Raw genomic sequence first — 18,574 nt, forward strand, 5'->3', positions numbered from 1 at the left:
CATTATCAGAACCTTTAAAACCCCAGGGAAGCATAGTAAAACATTATCAGAACCTTTAAAACCCCCAGGGAAGCATAGTAAAACATTATCAGAACCTTTAAAACCCCCAGGGAAGCATAGTAAAACATTCTCAGAACCTTTAAACCCCCAGGGAAGCATAGTAAAACATTCTCAGAACCTTTAAAACCACAGGGAAGCATAGTAAAACATTATCAGAACCTTTAAAACCCACAGGGAAGCATAGTAAAACATTCTTAGAACCTTTAAACCCCCAGGGAAGCATAGTAAAACATTCTCAGGACCTTTAAACCCCCAGGGAAGCATAGTAAAACATTCTCGGAACCTTTAAAACCCCAGGGAAGCACAGTAAAACATTCTCAGAACCTTTAAACCCCCAGGGAAGCATAGTAAAAATTCTCAGAACCTTTAAACCCCCAGGGAAGCATAGTAAAACATTCTCAGAACCTTTAAAACCCCCAGGGAAGCATAGTAAAACATTCTTAGAACCTTTAAACCCCCAGGGAAGCACAGTAAAACATTCTCAGAACCTCGCTGCAATCTAAAAAATGAAGGTTCCCAGAACAGGAGAAATGTATACTTCTTGTTCTCAGAACCTTTAAATAAGGTTGCGTTTTACCGGTCAGGAAACGTATGGCTTTGTTCCCAGAACCAATGGGAAACCAAAAACGTATGTTCCGACAACTTCCAAGGAAACGAATGTGCTAGCTGAGCCAGGACTATCAGTTGAAATAGAAACCTAATAGCACAAGGAAACAAATGTGATAGCTGGGCCAGGACTATCAGTTGAAATAGAAACCTAATAGCATAAGGAAACAAATGTGATAGCTGGGCCAGGACTATCAGTTGAAATAGAAACCTAACAGCATAAGGAAACAAATGTGATAGCTGGGCCAGGACTATCAGTTGAAATAGAAACCTAATAGCACAAGGAAACAAATGTGATAGCTGGGCAAGGACTATCAGTTGAAATAGAAACCTAACAGCATAAGGAAACAAATGTGATAGCTGGGCCAGGACTATCAGATGAAATAGAAACAAATGTGATAGCTGGGCCAGGACTATCAGTTGAAATAGAAACCTAAAAGCATAAGTGTCACGCCCTGGCCTTAGTTATCTTTGTTTTCTTTATTATTTTAGTTAGGTCAGGGTGTGACATGGGGAATGTATGTGTTTTTGGATTGTCTAGGGGTTTTGTATGTTAAATGGGTCAGTGTCTTGTCTAGGTGTCTATGTCTATGTTGCATGTTTGCACTTAGTCTTTAATAGCTTCACGTTTGTCTGTTTGTTGTTTTGTTTCGTTTGTTCATCTTCTAAATAAAGAGAAGATGTATTTTTCACACGCTGCGCCTTGGTCCTCTCTCTCACCGCAAGACGATCGTGACAGAATTACCCACCAAACCGGGACCAAGCAGCGTGTCAAGCAGCAACAGGAGCAATACACAAAGGATTCATGGACACGGGAGGAGATACTGGATGGTAAGGGTCCTTGGGCACAACCGGGAGAATATCGCCTCCCTCGTGAAGAGCTGGAGGCAGCTAAAGCCGAGAGGAGGCGATATGAGGAGGCAGCACGGAAGCAAGGCTGGAAGCCCGCGAGTAAAACCCAAACATTTCTTGGGGGGGGCTAAAAGGGAGTGTGGCGAAGTCAGGTAGGAGACCTGCGCCTACTCGCTGTACTTACCGTGGAGAGCGAGAGTACGGGCAGACACCGTGTTACGCAGTAGAGCGCATGGTGTCTCCTGTACGTGTGCATAGCCCGGTGCGGTACATACCAGCTCCTCGTATCGGCCGGGCTAGATTGAGTATTGAGCCGGATGTCATGAAGCCGGCCCAACGCATCTGGCCACCAGTGCGTCTCCTCGGGCCGGCTTACATGGCACCAGCCTTACGCATGGTGTCCCCGGTTCGCCGGTTATTCTAATGGGTTATTCCACCTCCCCGCACTGGTCGGGCGACGGGGAGCATACAACCAAGTAAGGTTGGGCAGGCTCAGTGCTCAAGGGAGCCAGTACGCCTGCACGGTCCGGTATTTCCGGCGCCACCTCCCCGCCCCAGCCCAGTACCACCAGTGCCTACACCACGCACCAGGCTTCCAGTGTGTCTCCAGAGCCCTGTTCCTCCTCCACGCACTCGCCCTATGGTGCGTGTCTCCAGCCCGGTACCACCAGTTCCGGCACCACGCACCAAGCCTCCTGTGCGTCTCCAGAGTCCTGTACGTCCTGTTGCTGCTCCCCGCACTAGCCCTGAGATGTGTGTCCCCAGCCCGGTACCACCAGTTCCGGCACCACGCACTAGGCCTAATGTGCGTCTCCAGGGTCCAGTATGCCCTGTTCCTTCTCCCCGCACTAGCCTTCAGGTGCGTGTCCCCAGCCCGGTACCACCAGTTCCGGCACCACGCACTAGGCCTAATGTGCGTCTCAAGGGTCCAGTATGCCCTGTTCCTTCTCCCCGCACTAGCCTTCAGGTGCGTGTCCCCAGCCCGGTACCACCAGTTCCGGCACCACGCACCAGGCCTACAGTGCGCCTCAGCCGGCCAGAGTCTGCCGTCTGCCCAGCGGCGCCTAAACTGCCCGTCTGCCCAGCCCCATCTGAGCCATCCATCTGCCCAGCGCCATCTGAGCCATCCGTCTGCCCAGCGCCATCTGAGCCATCCGTCTGCCCAGCGCCATCTGAGCCATCCGTCTGCCCAGCGCCATCTGAGCCATCCGTCTGCCCAGCGCCATCTGAGCCATCCGTCTGTCCCGAGCCATTAGAGCCGCCCGTCTGTCCCGAGCCATCAGAGCCGTTCGTCAGTCAGGAGCCGCTAGAGCCGCCAGTCAGCCAGGATCTGCCAGAGCCGCCAACCAGCCAGGATCTGCCAGAGCCGCCAAACAGCCAGGATCTGCCAGAGCCGCCAGTCAGCCAGGATCTGCCAGAGCCGCCAGTCAGCCAGGATCTGCCAGAGCCGCCAGTCAGCCAGGATCTGCCAGAGCCGCCAGTCAGCCAGGATCTGCCAGAGCCGCCAGTCAGCCAGGATCTGCCAGAGCCGCCAGTCAGCCATGAGCAGCCAGAGTCGCCCGCCAGCCATGAGCAGCCAGAGTCGCCCGCCAGCCATGAGCAGCCAGAGTCGCCCGCCAGCCATGAGCAGCCAGAGTCGCCCGCCAGCCATGAGCAGCCAGAGTCGCCCGCCAGCCATGAGCAGCCAGAGTCGCCCGCCAGCCATGATCTGCCAGAGCCGCCAGTCAGCCAGGATCTACCAGAGACACCAAAGCGGGTATTGACAATGGTGGACTGGGGGCCACGTCCCGCACCCGAGCCGCCGCCATGAGAAGGCCCACCCCGGACCCTCCCTTTCTGTGTCAGGTTTTGCGGCCGGAGTCCGCACCTTTGGGGGGGGGGGGGGGGGTACTGTCACGCCCTGGCCTTAGTTATCTTTGTTTTCTTTATTATTTTAGTTAGGTCAGGGTGTGACATGGGGAATGTATGTGTTTTTGGATTGTCTAGGGGTTTTGTATGTTAAATGGGTCAGTGTCTTGTCTAGGTGTTTGTATGTCTATGGCTGCCTAGATTGGTTCTCAATTAGAGGCAGCTGTGGTTCATTGTCTCTGATTGAGAGCCATATTTAAGGCAGCCATAGGCATTGGGGTTTGGTGGGTAATTGTCTATGTCTATGTTGCATGTTTGCACTTAGTCTTTAATAGCTTCACGTTTGTCTGTTTGTTGTTTCGTTTGTTCATCTTCTAAATAAAGAGAAGATGTATTTTTCACACGCTGCGCCTTGGTCCTCTCTCTCACCGCAAGACGATCGTGACAATAAGGAAACGAATGTGCTAGCTGGGCCAGGACTATCAGTTGAAATAGAAACCTAACAGTACACTTAAGTTTCACTTTCCCCATAGCATTCCTGTTGAAGGCAAAGCTATTTGCATAACTGCCCTGTCATTCTTAGCTACAGTATAAGTGGGTGTGAAGAAGAAGGATAACAACAACAAGTCAAAGTGTTTGGCTACTTCACCAAAAGAGCAATGACTAACCGAGAATGGATTAGGATTTTTCAGTCAAAGGTCAATAATCTGAAGAGGAATAAGGGAGACCGCTGGCGTATCGAGTTTGATGAATCCATTAAGGCAGACAGTGTGCAATCAGGCTGGCATCAGTACATCAGTGGGGCATTTGGAAGGTAGGAGTCCTTTGATATTGTTGCACTGTGTGTGTTACCTGTTAGGTGCTAACATAGACAACCAAAAACAGGTAATTGTGTGTATCTGATAAATCAAATACATTAGACGGATAGTTGACATTGAAGTTTTAATTTAAAGGGTAAATGCTGTAAAATGTTTTAAACTATAGTAGATAGATATATTTAAACTGTATGCTGAACAAAAATACAAAAGCAACATGCAACAATTTCAACGATATTTACAGAGTTACAGTTCATACAAGGAAATCAGTCAATTGAAGAAAAAAAAATTCAGCCCTAATCTATGGATTTCACATGACTGGGCAGGGGTGCAGCCCAAGTGGGTGGGCCTATGCCCTCCCAGGCCCACCCATGGCCCACCCCAGGCCAGTCATGTGAAATCCATAGATTAGGGCTGATTAGTCAATCAGAATGAGTTTTTCCCCATATTTCTGTTCAGTATATTTCTGTTCAGTATATTTCTGTTCAGTATATTTCTGTTCAGTATATTTCTGTTCAGTATATTTCTGTTCAGTATATTTCTGTTCAGTATATTTCTGTTCAGCATATTTCTGTTCAGTATATTTCTGTTCAGTATATTTCTGTTCAGTATATTTCTGTTCAGTATATTTCTGTTCAGTATATTTCTGTTCAGTATATTTCTCTAGCTTTCATGTAGCCCTCTCAAAAAGTATGTTTGAATGCAATTATTTGTAATTCAACACCAGGTAAAGACTGAATTATTTGTAATTCAACACCAGGTAAAGACTGAATTATTTGTAATTCAACACCAGGTAAAGACTGAATTATTTGTAATTCAACACCAGGTAAAGACTGAATTATTTGTAATTCAACACCAGGTAAAGACTGAATTATGTGTAATTCAACACCAGGTAAAGACTGAATTCTTTGTAATTCAACACCAGGTAAAGACTGAATTCTTTGTAATTCAACACCAGGTAAAGACTGAATTCTTTGTAATTCAACACCAGGTAAAGACTGAATTCTTTGTAATTCAACACCAGGTAAAGACTGAATTCTTTGTAATTCAACACCAGGTAAAGACTGAATTCTTTGTAATTCAACACCAGGTAAAGACTGAATTCTTTGTAATTCAACACCAGGTAAAGACTGAATTCTTTGTAATTCAACACCAGGTAAAGACTGAATTCTTTGTAATTCAACACCAGGTAAAGACTGAATTCTTTGTAATTCAACACCAGGTAAAGACTGAATTCTTTGTAATTCAACACCAGGTAAAGACTGAATTCTTTGTAATTCAACACCAGGTAAAGACTGAATTCTTTGTAATTCAACACCAGGTAAAGACTGAATTCTTTGTAATTCAACACCAGGTAAAGACTGAATTCTTTGTAATTCAACACCAGGTAAAGACTGAATTCTTTGTAATTCAACACCAGGTAAAGACTGAATTCTTTGTAATTCAACACCAGGTAAAGACTGAATTCTTTGTAATTCAACACCAGGTAAAGACTGAATTATTTGTAATTCAACACCAGGTAAAGACTGAATTATTTGTAATTCAACACCAGGTAAAGACTGAATTATTTGTAATTCAACACCAGGTAAAGACTGAATTATTTGTAATTCAACACCAGGTAAAGACTGAATTATTTGTAATTCAACACCAGGTAAAGACTGAATTATTTGTAATTCAACACCAGATAAAGACTGAATTATTTGTAATTCAACACCAGGTAAAGACTGAATTATTTGTAATTCAACACCAGGTAAAGACTGAATTATTTGTAATTCAACACCAGGTAAAGACTGAATTATTTGTAATTCAACACCAGGTAAAGACTGAATTATTTGTAATTCAACACCAGGTAAAGACTGAATTATTTGTAATTCAACACCAGGTAAAGACTGAATTATTTGTAATTCAACACCAGGTAAAGACTGAATTATTTGTAATTCAACACCAGATAAAGACTGAATTATTTGTAATTCAACACCAGGTAAAGACTGAATTCTTTGTAATTCAACACCAGGTAAAGACTGAATTCTTTGTAATTCAACACCAGGTAAAGACTGAATTCCTTGTAATTCAACACCAGGTAAAGACTGAATTATTTGTAATTCAACACCAGGTAAAGACTGTGCCTGGTGTTGAATTACAAAGAATACTTGCGCAAAGTATAACAGAAGTTGATTACAACACAACAGCACCGTAGTGGATTTCAACAACTGCTCTGTTAAAAACTGCTTGTGTCTGAAACCCACTTTCCCTTTTTTCTCCAATTTCCACATGAAGGTTCACGTGCTCCAAGTGTAACAGAAGTTGGTCCTCTGGCCGGGTGAATGTGGTGTTTCACATGCAGCTAGTGGTGGGGATGGTGAATGGTGGTGAAAGTGCGACGCTTGCGTCAGGAATGCAGGCAATGTGACGACGCTCTTATGGAGGAGGTCAGTTTCGATGAGGAGAAACTGGAAGTCCTACTGGAGAAACTGATGGAGAAGATTCGTATCAAGTGCTACCGTGAGAACCTGGGCAAGAGAAACAGATCTCATTTCGATGACGAAGACGATGAAGGTCCCCCCCATGAGAGTGCCCATTGTGAAGCCTGCAGCATGGGCCTTTGCACAAAGCGTTTCAAAGCCCGGTAGAATATGGTAGAATTAGACTGGTATACGCCCTAATACGCTTTTGATAATATTTCTCTTTGTTTACTTGTCTATATCTAGTGGTCATTGGGTACACACTAATGTCTGATTGCTAAAGCTATTTGTTGATTAAATAAATGCAATGAGACACTGGTGGAACTGATGGAAGATAGGTGTGGCTGCACAGGGAAGATAGGTGTGGCTGCACAGGGAAGCTTCCTCTACTATGTGAGGTTAGAGAGGTAGAGAAGCTTCCTCTACTATGTGAGGTTAGAGAGGTAGAGAAGCTTCCTCTACAATGTGAGGCCAGAGAGGTAGAGAAGCTTCCTCTACTATGTGAGGTCAGAGAGGTAGAGAAGCTTCCTCTACTATGTGAGGTTAGAGAGGTAGAGAAGGTTACTCTACAATGTGAGGCCAGAGAGGTAGAGAAGCTTCCTCTACTATGTGAGGTTAGAGAGGTAGAGAAGCTTCCTCTACTATGTGAGGTTAGAGCGGTAGATAAGCTTCCTCTACTATGTGAGGTTAGAGAGGTAGAGAAGCTTCCTCTACTATGTGAGGTTAGAGAGGTAGAGAAGCTTCCTCTACTATGTGAGGTTAGAGAGGTAGAGAAGCTTCCTCTACTATGTGAGGTTAGAGAGGTAGAGAAGCTTCCTCTACTATGTGAGGTTAGAGCGGTAGAGAAGCTTCCTCTACTTGTGATTCCTTTGAAGAGGAAATGGATTGCCTGTATTTTGCAGCTGTTCCAGTGTGTGTACAAACAAAGCTTTATTACTGTCATTGAATTATTCTGCTGGTACACCAACAATACTGTTGGGTCTGTGTATTTCCTGTCTTACTCCACAGTGTGTCTATTTGTAATTGTTATGCAATCTAATGAAGCCAAAACAAGTTTTATTGCGCAAGACATTTGTTGTTGATGGGGTGTGATATTAGGCGTGAACTACTATAAGAATAATGTTCTCTCAATGTGCAAGACACAGCATGTCACTCTTTTGTATTCTTACATGGATGTATATTACCCATAACCACAATAAACACACCACATATCCTCTTCCTCTTTCATGATGATGACATGACCTTTATGGTAACAGTGACAGGCCTGCACTGGCCACAACACCCCCCTTTGTAAAAGACAGTGCAAATAAAACACAATACAAATAAAATGGCTTTATGAACTCATTGGCATTTCTTCCAAGTCATTGTGTGAATCGAATGTATTATTGGCAGCGTGATGATAAAGTTAAAAAGGTTTAACTGTATTTTAGTCCAGTTTCCAGCATCCAGGTTTAGCCACTCCTAACGACAATTATTTGAATGTTCATCTTAATAACACGATGCTGATGTTTACAGAGACATTAGTACTTGATTGCAAACATGTACAGTTGAAGTCGGAAGTTTACATACACCTCAGCCAAATACATTTAACTCAGTTTTTCACAATTCCTGACATTTAATCCTAGTAAAAATTCCCTGTCTTAGGTCAGTTAGGATCACCACTTTATTTTAAGAATATGAAATGTCAGAATAATACTACAGAGAATGATTTATTTCAGCTTTTATTTCTTTCATCACATTCCCAGTGGGTCAGAAGTTTACATACACTCAATTAGTATTTGGTAGCAATGCCTTTAAATTGTTTAACTTGGGTCAAACGTTTCTGGTAGCCTTCAACAAGCTTCCCACAATAAGTTGGGTGAATTTTGGCCCATAATTATTGGAATGTTCATCTTAACACGATGCTGATGTTTACAGACACATTAGTACTTGATTGCAAATATCTACAAATAAAGAGGTCTCCTTAATTAAGTCATGAACTAATTCCAGGACTCATATTATCGCCCATATATAATTAAATTATCAGCCTCTATGTTGTATCAGACACGAGATAGAGAATAAACATAACCATACAATTCATAACACAAGTTATATAACATTTACATTTACATTTACATTTATAACAAATGATTTGGGTGGGAGAGCTGAATGGGGGGACCTGTTCCTTCATGTGCTGAGGTGAACCCCCAGCTCATTTCCATAGCCCAGTACGTGATTTGTCTGCAGAGCTGTGGTACACTATCGTCCGATGCCCACTGGTTGCACTTGTTGCATAGGTTGGTACACCACAGCTCTGGGGTGAAATGTCCCCTAGGTACAGATCTAGCATCAGCCTTTCCTCCCCCAATCCTAAACTTAATAATTAGTGTGGAAAATGATACACTGACCCAGGATCAGCTTCTATGGGCAACTTCACCCTCCACCACAGCCATTTACTGTGGCTCACGCCTGTTTTGTATCCAACCACCTGCAGGTAAAGTAGCTCTGTACCACAAGAGTTCACCTGCTCTACTGACCACCTCATTTGCTCCAAGGTTTATGGATCTCACTCATGGTCTTCTCTGTTGCTAGGAATATTGTTTTTTTGTTTTTTACAAGTCCTATGTTTAGTTTATTGTAGAATCAATAAATCAATAAATCTTTGTGTCACTTCTAAGGTATCAGAGATCTTTGTGTCAGTAGATTTGTGTTCAAAGTTGAAAATTGTCTGGAGCTGTAAGATTTTCTGTGGATTCTCCAACAGTAACTTATGATATGACATGACAATACACCAACATAAGTGTTTAACTATGCAAATTAGTCTGTATATATAAAATCTGTTGCAGCTGGTGAAGAGGTGCCATCGATGGGTGTTAGGAAACAAAGCTTTGCTCTAAACAGTTCTTCAGCCAGAGGATCGAAACGCTCAAGAACTTGCAGCTTGCTGTTTTTTTTGCAACCAAGGATTTTTCCAAAATGGAGGTAAATATCTTTCATTCTAATGCCTTTTGTGACAATTGGGGGTTTTACGTTACTTAAGTTGTGTGTCTGTGTGTTGTGCTTCAATGCATTACTGTAATTGGTCAAAACATTTGTTCGGTGTCTTTCAAGTAATGAGAGAGGTACATTTAAGGTAAGGTGTGAATTCATAAAGTAATTCATGGTGTTATACACATTGTGTTAATTATCAAACATACACTAAACAATGGACCGTATATCTAATATATAATTTGACCTTTGACCCTAACAGTGATTTTTTTTAAATGACTTTTTCAGTCTCAACGATGGTCGGTCAGTTCCCACCAGGTTCTGTTCATCATCTGCTGCATGATGGTACAGGGTAGGTACAGCTTGTTCACGGGGAAAGAAAAAGTAGTCAACTAATTTAAGTGAATTTAAAATATTATATTTGAGCAATAGTTTGTTTTCATTTATTCTTTAGTTTTATGTTTACTTTTTGATATTACTCGGGGTATCTGATACCTTAACGATCAAGTTCATGACATAATGCATTTGTAGGGTTATATTCATATGAAAAAGTAGCAAGGTCTTCATCATTCTAAGATGATTCTAATAATGATATCTACAAAACGCAAGAACCCCAAAATTAAAGACTTTTCACTGAAGATGTTCAGATATTTGACATAATTTATCAGATTCTCGTATCCAGAGCAACATACAGTAGTGAGTGAATACATGTTCACCCTGGTCCCCCGTGGAAAATTAACCCACAACTTTGGTGTTGCAAACGCCATGTTCTACCAACTGAGCAACACAGGATCATTGCATAAGCTGGATATAAAGCAGCATGGTTACCATTGTTTCCCCAGCGCCATGCCTGAGATGTAAGATAGTGGTGAACTGCACCAACCCCAACACCATATCCCTTCTGGCCGCCCTGGAGAACGTCATGACATTGTACTCCATACGACCTGTCATGAACCTCTCAACCCCCACCAACATCAGCATGTACTTCACTCTCTACGGCATCCTGGGTGTGGTAAGGAGTAGTAGGACAGCATCCCTTTCAACTAGTTCACCTGAGAAGACATACCATTAAATCCATCAATGTATTTGACATGTGCTATATAGTTCTGAATGTTCCTCCACATCATGTTTTGTAGATCTATTGAAAATGTGGCTTTATTGCCATTACTTTGTACGAAATCTAATTATCTTTTCAGGAGGAAAAAGCACAACTGTTGAACACATACATTTGGCTGGTGAAGGTGAGCGTATTATTTAATTATTTTTGCAAATATATGTACACAGTGTATGGGAGTCATTATTGCACTTTGGTTCTCATTCTCCTACATTACGTTACTTCATGTTACATATTTGTTAGGACACACAGCATCAATTCACCAATATGTACTGGATAGCAATAGTGATATACATTTGGTTAAAACTAAAAAATATATTTTATCTTTGACTGTAGAACAATCCTAAACATCAGATTATAATTTTGAATGCTGCTTACAAACATATTGTATTGTTGCTAATGTGTTGTTTCAGGAATGGGAGAATGAATTTTTCAGCTGGGACCCAGTCCAATGCGGCTCTACCAATATTTCTCTCCCCAGGGAAAGGTTCTGGTCACCAGATGTGGTAATCAATGAATTGTGAGTTAAACATCTCTATAGTCTATATAGATACGATATACTTGTTTTATTTTTATGAAACATTGAATTTGGTCTTACTGCTATTAGCCCATAGAAACACATTGCGTAACAGATTAATACATGGAAAAATACATAGTCAAAACATTTATGAAAATTAAGTTTGCTTTAAAGTGTCTGTCGTATATCTGAGAGATAAAAGGAAGATCAGGAAATGTGTAATTTTCCCCCCACTATTAAACTCTTTTTTTGGACACTAAAACTCCTTATATATCTATATATAAATGCAACATGCAACAATTTCAATGATTTTACTGAGGTACAGTTCATATGAGGAAATCAGTAAATCAAATAAATTCTTTAGGCACTAATCTATGGATTTCACATGATTGGCTGTTGATTACAGATACATAAAAATAAATTAAAAAAGTTAATTAAAAAAATTAACCTCACAATGTGCCTCAGGATGTCGTTGCGGTACTTTTTGTGCATACAAATTGACAATTGATCAAATTAAATTGTGTTCATTGTCCGTAGCTTATGCCTGAGCCAACCATAACCGCACTATCACCATGGGGAACTCTGTTCACAATGTTGACATCAGGAAATCACTAGCCCTACACATGATCTGCACTTGTGTGGCCGGTTGTACTGCCAAATTCTCTAAAATGACGTTGGAGGCAGCTTCTGGTAGAGAAATGAACACAGAATTGCACGCTCCCTCAAAACTCGAGACATCTGTGGCATTTGTTTGTGTGACAAAACTGCACATTTTAGAGTGGCCTTTTATTGTCCCTGTGTAATAATCATGCTCTTTAAACAGCTTCTTGATATTCAACACCTGTCAGGTGGATGGATTACCTTGTCAAAGGATAAAGGCTCACTTACAGGGATGTAAACAAATTTCAGAGGTGTAGTTAGGAATGAAGTTGGGAGATCTGCGGAAACTACTACAAACAAGTCTCATGACGTTTATAGGGGTCGTAGAGCAAAATGGAGAACACCATCGTATTTGAGAGAGTCATATTAGTTTGTTTGGACTCTACAGACGTTTTCGAGAAAAGACTGATTTTCGGGATGTCTAATGGTCTGACAAACACAACTGTAGCTCAGCCACCTTCCACCGCAGATGCGGAAGGCCGTCATGGGCAGATGTGGTGGATTGAGACACAGGCCATACAAATCCATAGCTTAAACAGACAGATCTTGATAGGGATGTTTCTATTGTGCTAATTAGACTCCGGCAGAGGAGCGGACATCTTAACAAACACTTTAATTCTGTCCCTTTTTATTGCACCAGTGACTGCTTTAGTCAAGATTAAGAAATATAAAACATGTGATTTATATCATGCCCATGGTTTGAAGTCCCCCTATTTCACCCTGTTTTACAGTATGGATGAAAACAGATCTCCCATTGTCCCTTATGTGTACATTAAGCACACTGGTATAGTGCGAGACGCCAACCCTGTCAGAGTGGTTAGCTCCTGTAACCTGGAGATCTACGCCTTCCCCTTTGACGTCCAGAACTGCACCTTCACCTTCAGATCCTACATCCACCACGGTAAGACGTCAACGCAACCACGCTTTAGGACTAACTTGACAATAAGGGTCCGATGCCAAACCCATCGCTCCTTCTCTCCCCAAAAAACATCCTGACTCTCTCTTGTGATCTGAAATGATAGGTATGAAACAGGGTTGTCCACTGAGTCCATTGAAGTATTTGATATATTACTCGGTGTCAACCAAGGGATCTGTTTGGTGTTAGGCCCAAGTTTACCATTCCCTCAGTACAGATCATGTTCTGCTTCCATATAGGTTCAGCCCATTCATCCCAGGATGACCCATTCCTTTATCTCCCCTGCAGTGTCGGACATAAGGATTATCTTAGGGAAGAAGGTGGAGGACATCCTGAAACGCTCCATTAGCGTGTTGTCCACCGAAGGGGAGTGGGAGCTGATGGACATCAAATACAGCAAGCTCAAGTTATCATCATTCGATCAGGGAGAAAGCAACCCCTATGATGAGCTCTGCTTCTACGTACGAACCCAAAGAACTGCAATTTCTCAGACGCCATTAGTTTAGCTCTATTAGTACTGAACGTTGAGTTCTCTATATTTCTAGCATTACTTTTGGTTCAGAGAGTACTTCCTGTTTCACACATAGGATGCTAACCCAGCTAATTATGGCTTTGTCTTGTCTGATATGGGAATCGACTGCACCAAGCCAGATCACACTTGAAGGTTGTCATTCACCGTTGTGTCTCTAAACTGTAGATTGTCCTGAGGCGCAGACCAACCCTCTACGTGGTGAACCTCCTGATCCCCAGCTGCTTCCTCATCACTGTGGATCTCTTCAGCTTCCTGCTGCCTCCCCAGAACGTGGACCGCTCCTCCTTCAAGATGACCCTTATTTTGGGCTACTCGGTCTTCCTGCTCATCATAAATAACCTGCTGCCAGTCACAGGAAGCACCATTCCACTGATAAGTGAGTATAAAAACATGTGTACTGGGAACACCATATTTGTCATAAGTCATAAATGTAGAGGTAAATGTTTACTTTGTGTTATTGGATTAGCTGGTTAGGTCAAGTATCATTTTGAAGTCCACTTCCTTTGTTCTCCTAAGAGTTGCTGAATATTTTCCTCTCTTCACCTCCCTTTTCCTCCATCCCACCCATGCAGATGTGTTTTTCGCCATCTGCTTGGCTCTGATGGTGGCCAGCCTCCTGGAGACTATTCTCATCACCAACCTCCTGGTCGGCTCCAGTAACTTCCACCCAGTGCCTGGCTGGGTCCGAGTGCTCGTCCTGCACTTCATGGGCACCCTCGTCTGGCTGCCTCAGAAATCAAGAGAGGACAAGATCATCCTCAATCCAGTTTCAGGAGGTACCCCTGTCTGATCCTTCCAGGGAGTTACAATTACACAGACTTTCAGGCAATTAGCAGAACCTTATCTTGTCCACTACAAAGCAATATAGTGAAGCATTCAATAACAGGCCTGAACAGTAACATAAATGCAGGAATCACTCTGATACATTTTTCCAGACACTTGACTAGGTCTGACCTTAGACAATCAATCATTTCTGTCTTTAGGAGGTATATTCATAATTTCACCTTTCTCCCTTCCTTCCCTCTTTTCTCTAACAAACAGACGTGAAAGTCTGCCCTCTAGTGTCAGTGGAGAGACAGGTTCAAACAGGAGAACAAGGTGAGATGTGGGCAGAGGCAGGCAATTCAGCCCTGGCGGAGCTGAGGAAGCTGGGCAATGAGCTGCAGTCCATCCGCATCCAGGTGGCCCAGCATGTGGACGGGAACCAGATCTCCCAGGACTGGATGCAGGTGGGCTACATCCTCGACCGGCTGCTGTTTGGCGTCTACTGCATCTTCATCACCTTCAGCTTCATCGTCATCCTCAGCATCTGGAGTAATTCGTACAACCAGTGATAAATAAAATAGGTGGTTAAACGCCATTCGTCGGGAATAAAGTAACGTTCCTTGTAATTTATAAAAAAAAATCCATGATAGTTGGCTAAATGTTTGTGTTAAAATACAAAATGTGAGGAAATAGTGCTTACACTCCACTACACCACCGCGTACAAGACTTAAGAGTCTACCATGTTGTTGACTGCTGTTTAGATTTTAAAACAATTACCTTAAAATTATCATAACTTTAACAATTGTTTGTTTGATCTTCTGGCTGCACTGAGTAGGTATGTTGACTTATATATTACTATATTAGAGGAAATATATTTTTCTTTGACAAATAAACATACTGTCACGAAAACCACTGTTTCATTAATAACAACAATTCATTGGGGTTATCTGAGATGTTTTCTGAATTGTAATGTTGATGGTGGATCAATGATGATGAAGATCTGTTACGCAAGACATGGATCAATGACATGCAAAGTAGGGGATCATCCAAAAACCACATCCTTGTTTGATTAGAGCGTCGACATACAGGAAGTTATTTTGGGGTATTTTATTAGGATCCCCATTTGCTGTTACAAAAGCAGCAGCTACTCTTCCTGGGGTCCATACAATGCTCTTAATTTTAGAGATGTTCAGTTCTAGTTTATTACTGGCCACCCATTCCAAAACTGACTACAACTCCTTGTTAATGGTTTCAGTGACTTCATTAGCTGTGTTTGCTGAAACGCACATGGTTGAATCATCATCATACAGGCTTTGTTTAATGCCAGTGGCAGGTCATTGGTAAAAATAGAAAAAGTAGAGAGCTGCCCTGCGGTACACCATATCCTACATGGTTGACATTACAGAGGCTTCCATTAAAGAAAAACACTTTCAGTTCTTTTAGATATATAGCTCTGAATCCACAATATGTCAGAGGTTGAAAATCCATAAAACATACAGTACCAGTCAAAAGTTTGCACACACCTACTCATTCAAGGGTTTTACTTTATTTTAATATTTTCTACATTGTAGAATAATAGTGAAGACATCAAAATGATGAAATAACACAGATGGGATCATGTAGAAACCAAAAACGTGGTAAACAGATTATTCAAAGTAGCCACCTTTTGCCTCGATGACAGCTTTGCCCACTCTTGACATTCTCTCAACTAGCTTCATGAGGTGATGTAGCACGCGCTCCAGCAGGTATATCTCTCTGGTCACCCCCAAAACCAATTCTTCCTTTGGCCGTCTCTCCTTCCAGTTCTCTGCTGCCAATGATTGGAACGAACTACAAAAATCTCTGAAACTGGAAACACTTACAGTGGGGAGAACAAGTATTTGATACACTGCCGATTTTGCAGGTTTTCCTACTTACAAAGCATGTAGAGGTCTGTCATTTTTATCATAGGTACACTTCAACTGTGAGAGACGGAATCTAAAACAAAAATCCAGAAAATCACATTGTATGATTTTTAAGTAATTAATTTGCATTTTATTGCATGACATAAGTATTTGATCACCTACCAACCAGTAAGAATTCCGGCTCTCACAGACCTGTTAGTTTTTCTTTAAGAAGCCCTCCTGTTCTCCACTCATTACCTGTATTAACTGCACCTGTTTGAACTCGTTACCTGTATAAAAGACACCTGTCCACACACTCAATCAAACAGACTCCAACCTCTCCACAATGGCCAAGACCAGAGAGCTGTGTAAGGACATCAGGGATAAATTGTAGACCTGTACAAGGCTGGGATGGGCTACAGGACAATAGGCAAGCAGCTTGGTGAGAAGGCAACAACTGTTGGCACAATTATTAGAAAATGGAAGAAGTTCAAGATGACGGTCAATCACCCTCGGTCTGGGGCTCCATGCAACATCTCACCTCGTGGGGCATCAATGATCATGAGGAATGTGAGGGATCAGCCCAGAACTACACGGCAGGACCTGGTCAATGACCTGAAGAGAGCTGGGACCACAGTCTCAAAGAAAACCATTAGTAACACACTACGCCGTCATGGATTAAAATCCTGCAGCGCACGCAAGGTCCCCCTGCTCAAGCCAGCGCATGTCCAGGCCCGTCTGAAGTTTGCCAATGACCATCTGGATGATCCAGAGGAGGAATGGGAGAAGGTCATGTGGTCTGATGAGACAAAAATAGAGCTTTTTGGTCTAAACTCCACTCGCCGTGTTTGGAGGAAGAAGAAGGATGAGTACAACCCCAAGAACACCATCCCAACCGTGAAGCATGGAGGTGGAAACATCATTCTTTGGGGATGCTTTTCTGCAAAGGGGACAGGACGACTGCACCGTATTGAGGAGAGGATGGATGGGGCCATGTATCGCGAGATCTTGACCAACAACCTCCTTCCCTCAGTAAGAGCATTGAAGATGGGTGGTGGCTGGGTCTTCCAGCATGACAACGACCCGAAACACACAGCCAGGGCAACTAAGGAGTGGCTCCGTAAGAAGCATCTCAAGGTCCTGGAGTGGCCTAGCCAGTCTCCAGACCTGAACCCAATAGAAAATCTTTGGAGGGAGCCGAAAGTCCGTATTGCCCAGCGACAGCCCCGAAACCTGAAGGATCTGGAGAAGGTCTGTATGGAGGAGTGGGCCAAAATCCCTGCTGCAGTGTGTGCAAACCTGGTCAAGAACTACAGGAAACGTATGATCTCTGTAATTGCAAACTAAGGTTTCTGTACCAAATATTAAGTTCTGCTTTTCTGATGTATCAAATACTTATGTCATGCAATAAAATGCCAATTAATTACTTAAAAATCATACAATGTGATTTTCTGGATTTTTGTTTTAGATTCCTTCTCTCACAGTTGAAGTGTACCTATGATAAAAATTACAGACCTCTACATGCTTTGTAAGTAGGAAAACCTGCAAAATCGTCAGTGTATCAAATACTTGTTCTCCCCACTGTATCTCCCTCACTAGCTTTAAGCACCAGCTGTCAGAGCAGCTCACAGATTACTGCACCTGTACATAGCCCATCTATAATTTAGCCCAAACAACTACCTCTTCCCCTACTGTATTTATTTATTTATTTATTTTGCTCCTTTGCACCCCATTGTTTCTATTTCTACTTTGCACATTCTTCCACTGCAAATCTACCATTCCAGTGTTTTACTTGCTATATTGTATTTACTTCGCCACCATGGCCTTTTTTTAGCCTTCACCTCCCTTATCTCACCTCATTTGCAAACACTGTATATAGACTTCTTCTGTTGTATTATTGACTGTATGTTTGTTTTATTCCATGTGTAACTCTGTGTTGTTGTATGTGTCGAACTGCTTTGCTTTATCTTGGCCAGGTCGCAGTTGTAAATGAGAACTTGTTCTCAACTAGCCTACCTGGTTAAATAAAGGTGAAATAAAAATAAAATAAAAAAATAACACAAGTTATGTAACAAATGATTTGAGTGGGAGAGCTGAATGGGGGGACATTGGGACACCTGTTCCTTCGTGTGCTGAGGTGAACCCCCAGCTCATTTCCATAGCCCAGTACGTGTATTGTCTGCAGAGCTGTGGTACACTATCGTGCGATTGTTGCATAGGTTGGTACACCACAGCTCTGGGGTGAAATGTCCCCTAGGTACAGATCTAGAATCAGCCTCTCCTCCCCCAATCCTAACCTTAACCATTAGTGTGGAAAATGATACACTGACCTAGGATCAGCTTCTATGGGCAACTTCACCCTCCACCACAGCCATTTACTGTGGCTCACGCCTGTTTTGAATCCAACCACCTGCAGGTAAAGTAGCTCTGTACCACAAGAGTTCACCTGCTCTACTGACCACCTCATTTGCCCCAAGGTTTATGGTTCTCACTCATGGTCTTCTCTGTTGCTAGGCATATTGCTACAACACTTTAGTTTGATTGTACAATCAAGAATATCACTGAATCCTTGCGTCA

The 18,574-nt window shown here is 42.5% G+C and overlaps 2 protein-coding genes across 2 annotated transcripts; both read left to right on the plus strand.

Annotated features, from left to right (window-relative positions):
* The first annotated feature begins 3,976 nt into the window (after positions 1 to 3,976).
* On the plus strand, positions 3,977 to 7,987 carry LOC139540514 (receptor-transporting protein 2-like). The gene is given in 3 exon segments (XM_071344400.1): positions 3,977 to 4,180; positions 6,459 to 6,540; positions 6,542 to 7,987. Coding segments are annotated over 3 exon segments (507 nt in total). The 5' UTR covers positions 3,977 to 4,025; the 3' UTR covers positions 6,812 to 7,987.
* A 4,646-nt stretch (positions 7,988 to 12,633) lies between these two features.
* Positions 12,634 to 15,012, plus strand: LOC139540515 (5-hydroxytryptamine receptor 3A-like). The gene is made up of 5 exons (XM_071344401.1): positions 12,634 to 12,880; positions 13,106 to 13,278; positions 13,515 to 13,725; positions 13,922 to 14,125; positions 14,391 to 15,012. The coding sequence occupies exons 1-5, from the start codon at positions 12,634 to 12,636 to the stop codon at positions 14,681 to 14,683; spliced, it is 1,128 nt and encodes a 375-aa protein (XP_071200502.1). The 3' UTR covers positions 14,684 to 15,012.
* Positions 15,013 to 18,574: the final 3,562 nt, after the last annotated feature.

This window comes from Salvelinus alpinus, chromosome 15 (genome assembly GCF_045679555.1).
Source record: "Salvelinus alpinus chromosome 15, SLU_Salpinus.1, whole genome shotgun sequence".
Lineage (NCBI taxonomy): Eukaryota > Metazoa > Chordata > Actinopteri > Salmoniformes > Salmonidae > Salvelinus > Salvelinus alpinus.

Bases quoted from the DNA above. Each gene is read 5' to 3' on its own strand.
- LOC139540515 (XM_071344401.1), top strand. From the start codon at position 12,634: ATGGATGAAAACAGATCTCCCATTGTCCCTTATGTGTACATTAAGCAC. The intron at 13,726-13,921 runs GTGAGTATAAAA...CCACCCATGCAG, and splicing joins AAGCACCATTCCACTGATAA to ATGTGTTTTTCGCCATCTGC. The intron at 14,126-14,390 runs GTACCCCTGTCT...TCTAACAAACAG, and splicing joins CCTCAATCCAGTTTCAGGAG to ACGTGAAAGTCTGCCCTCTA.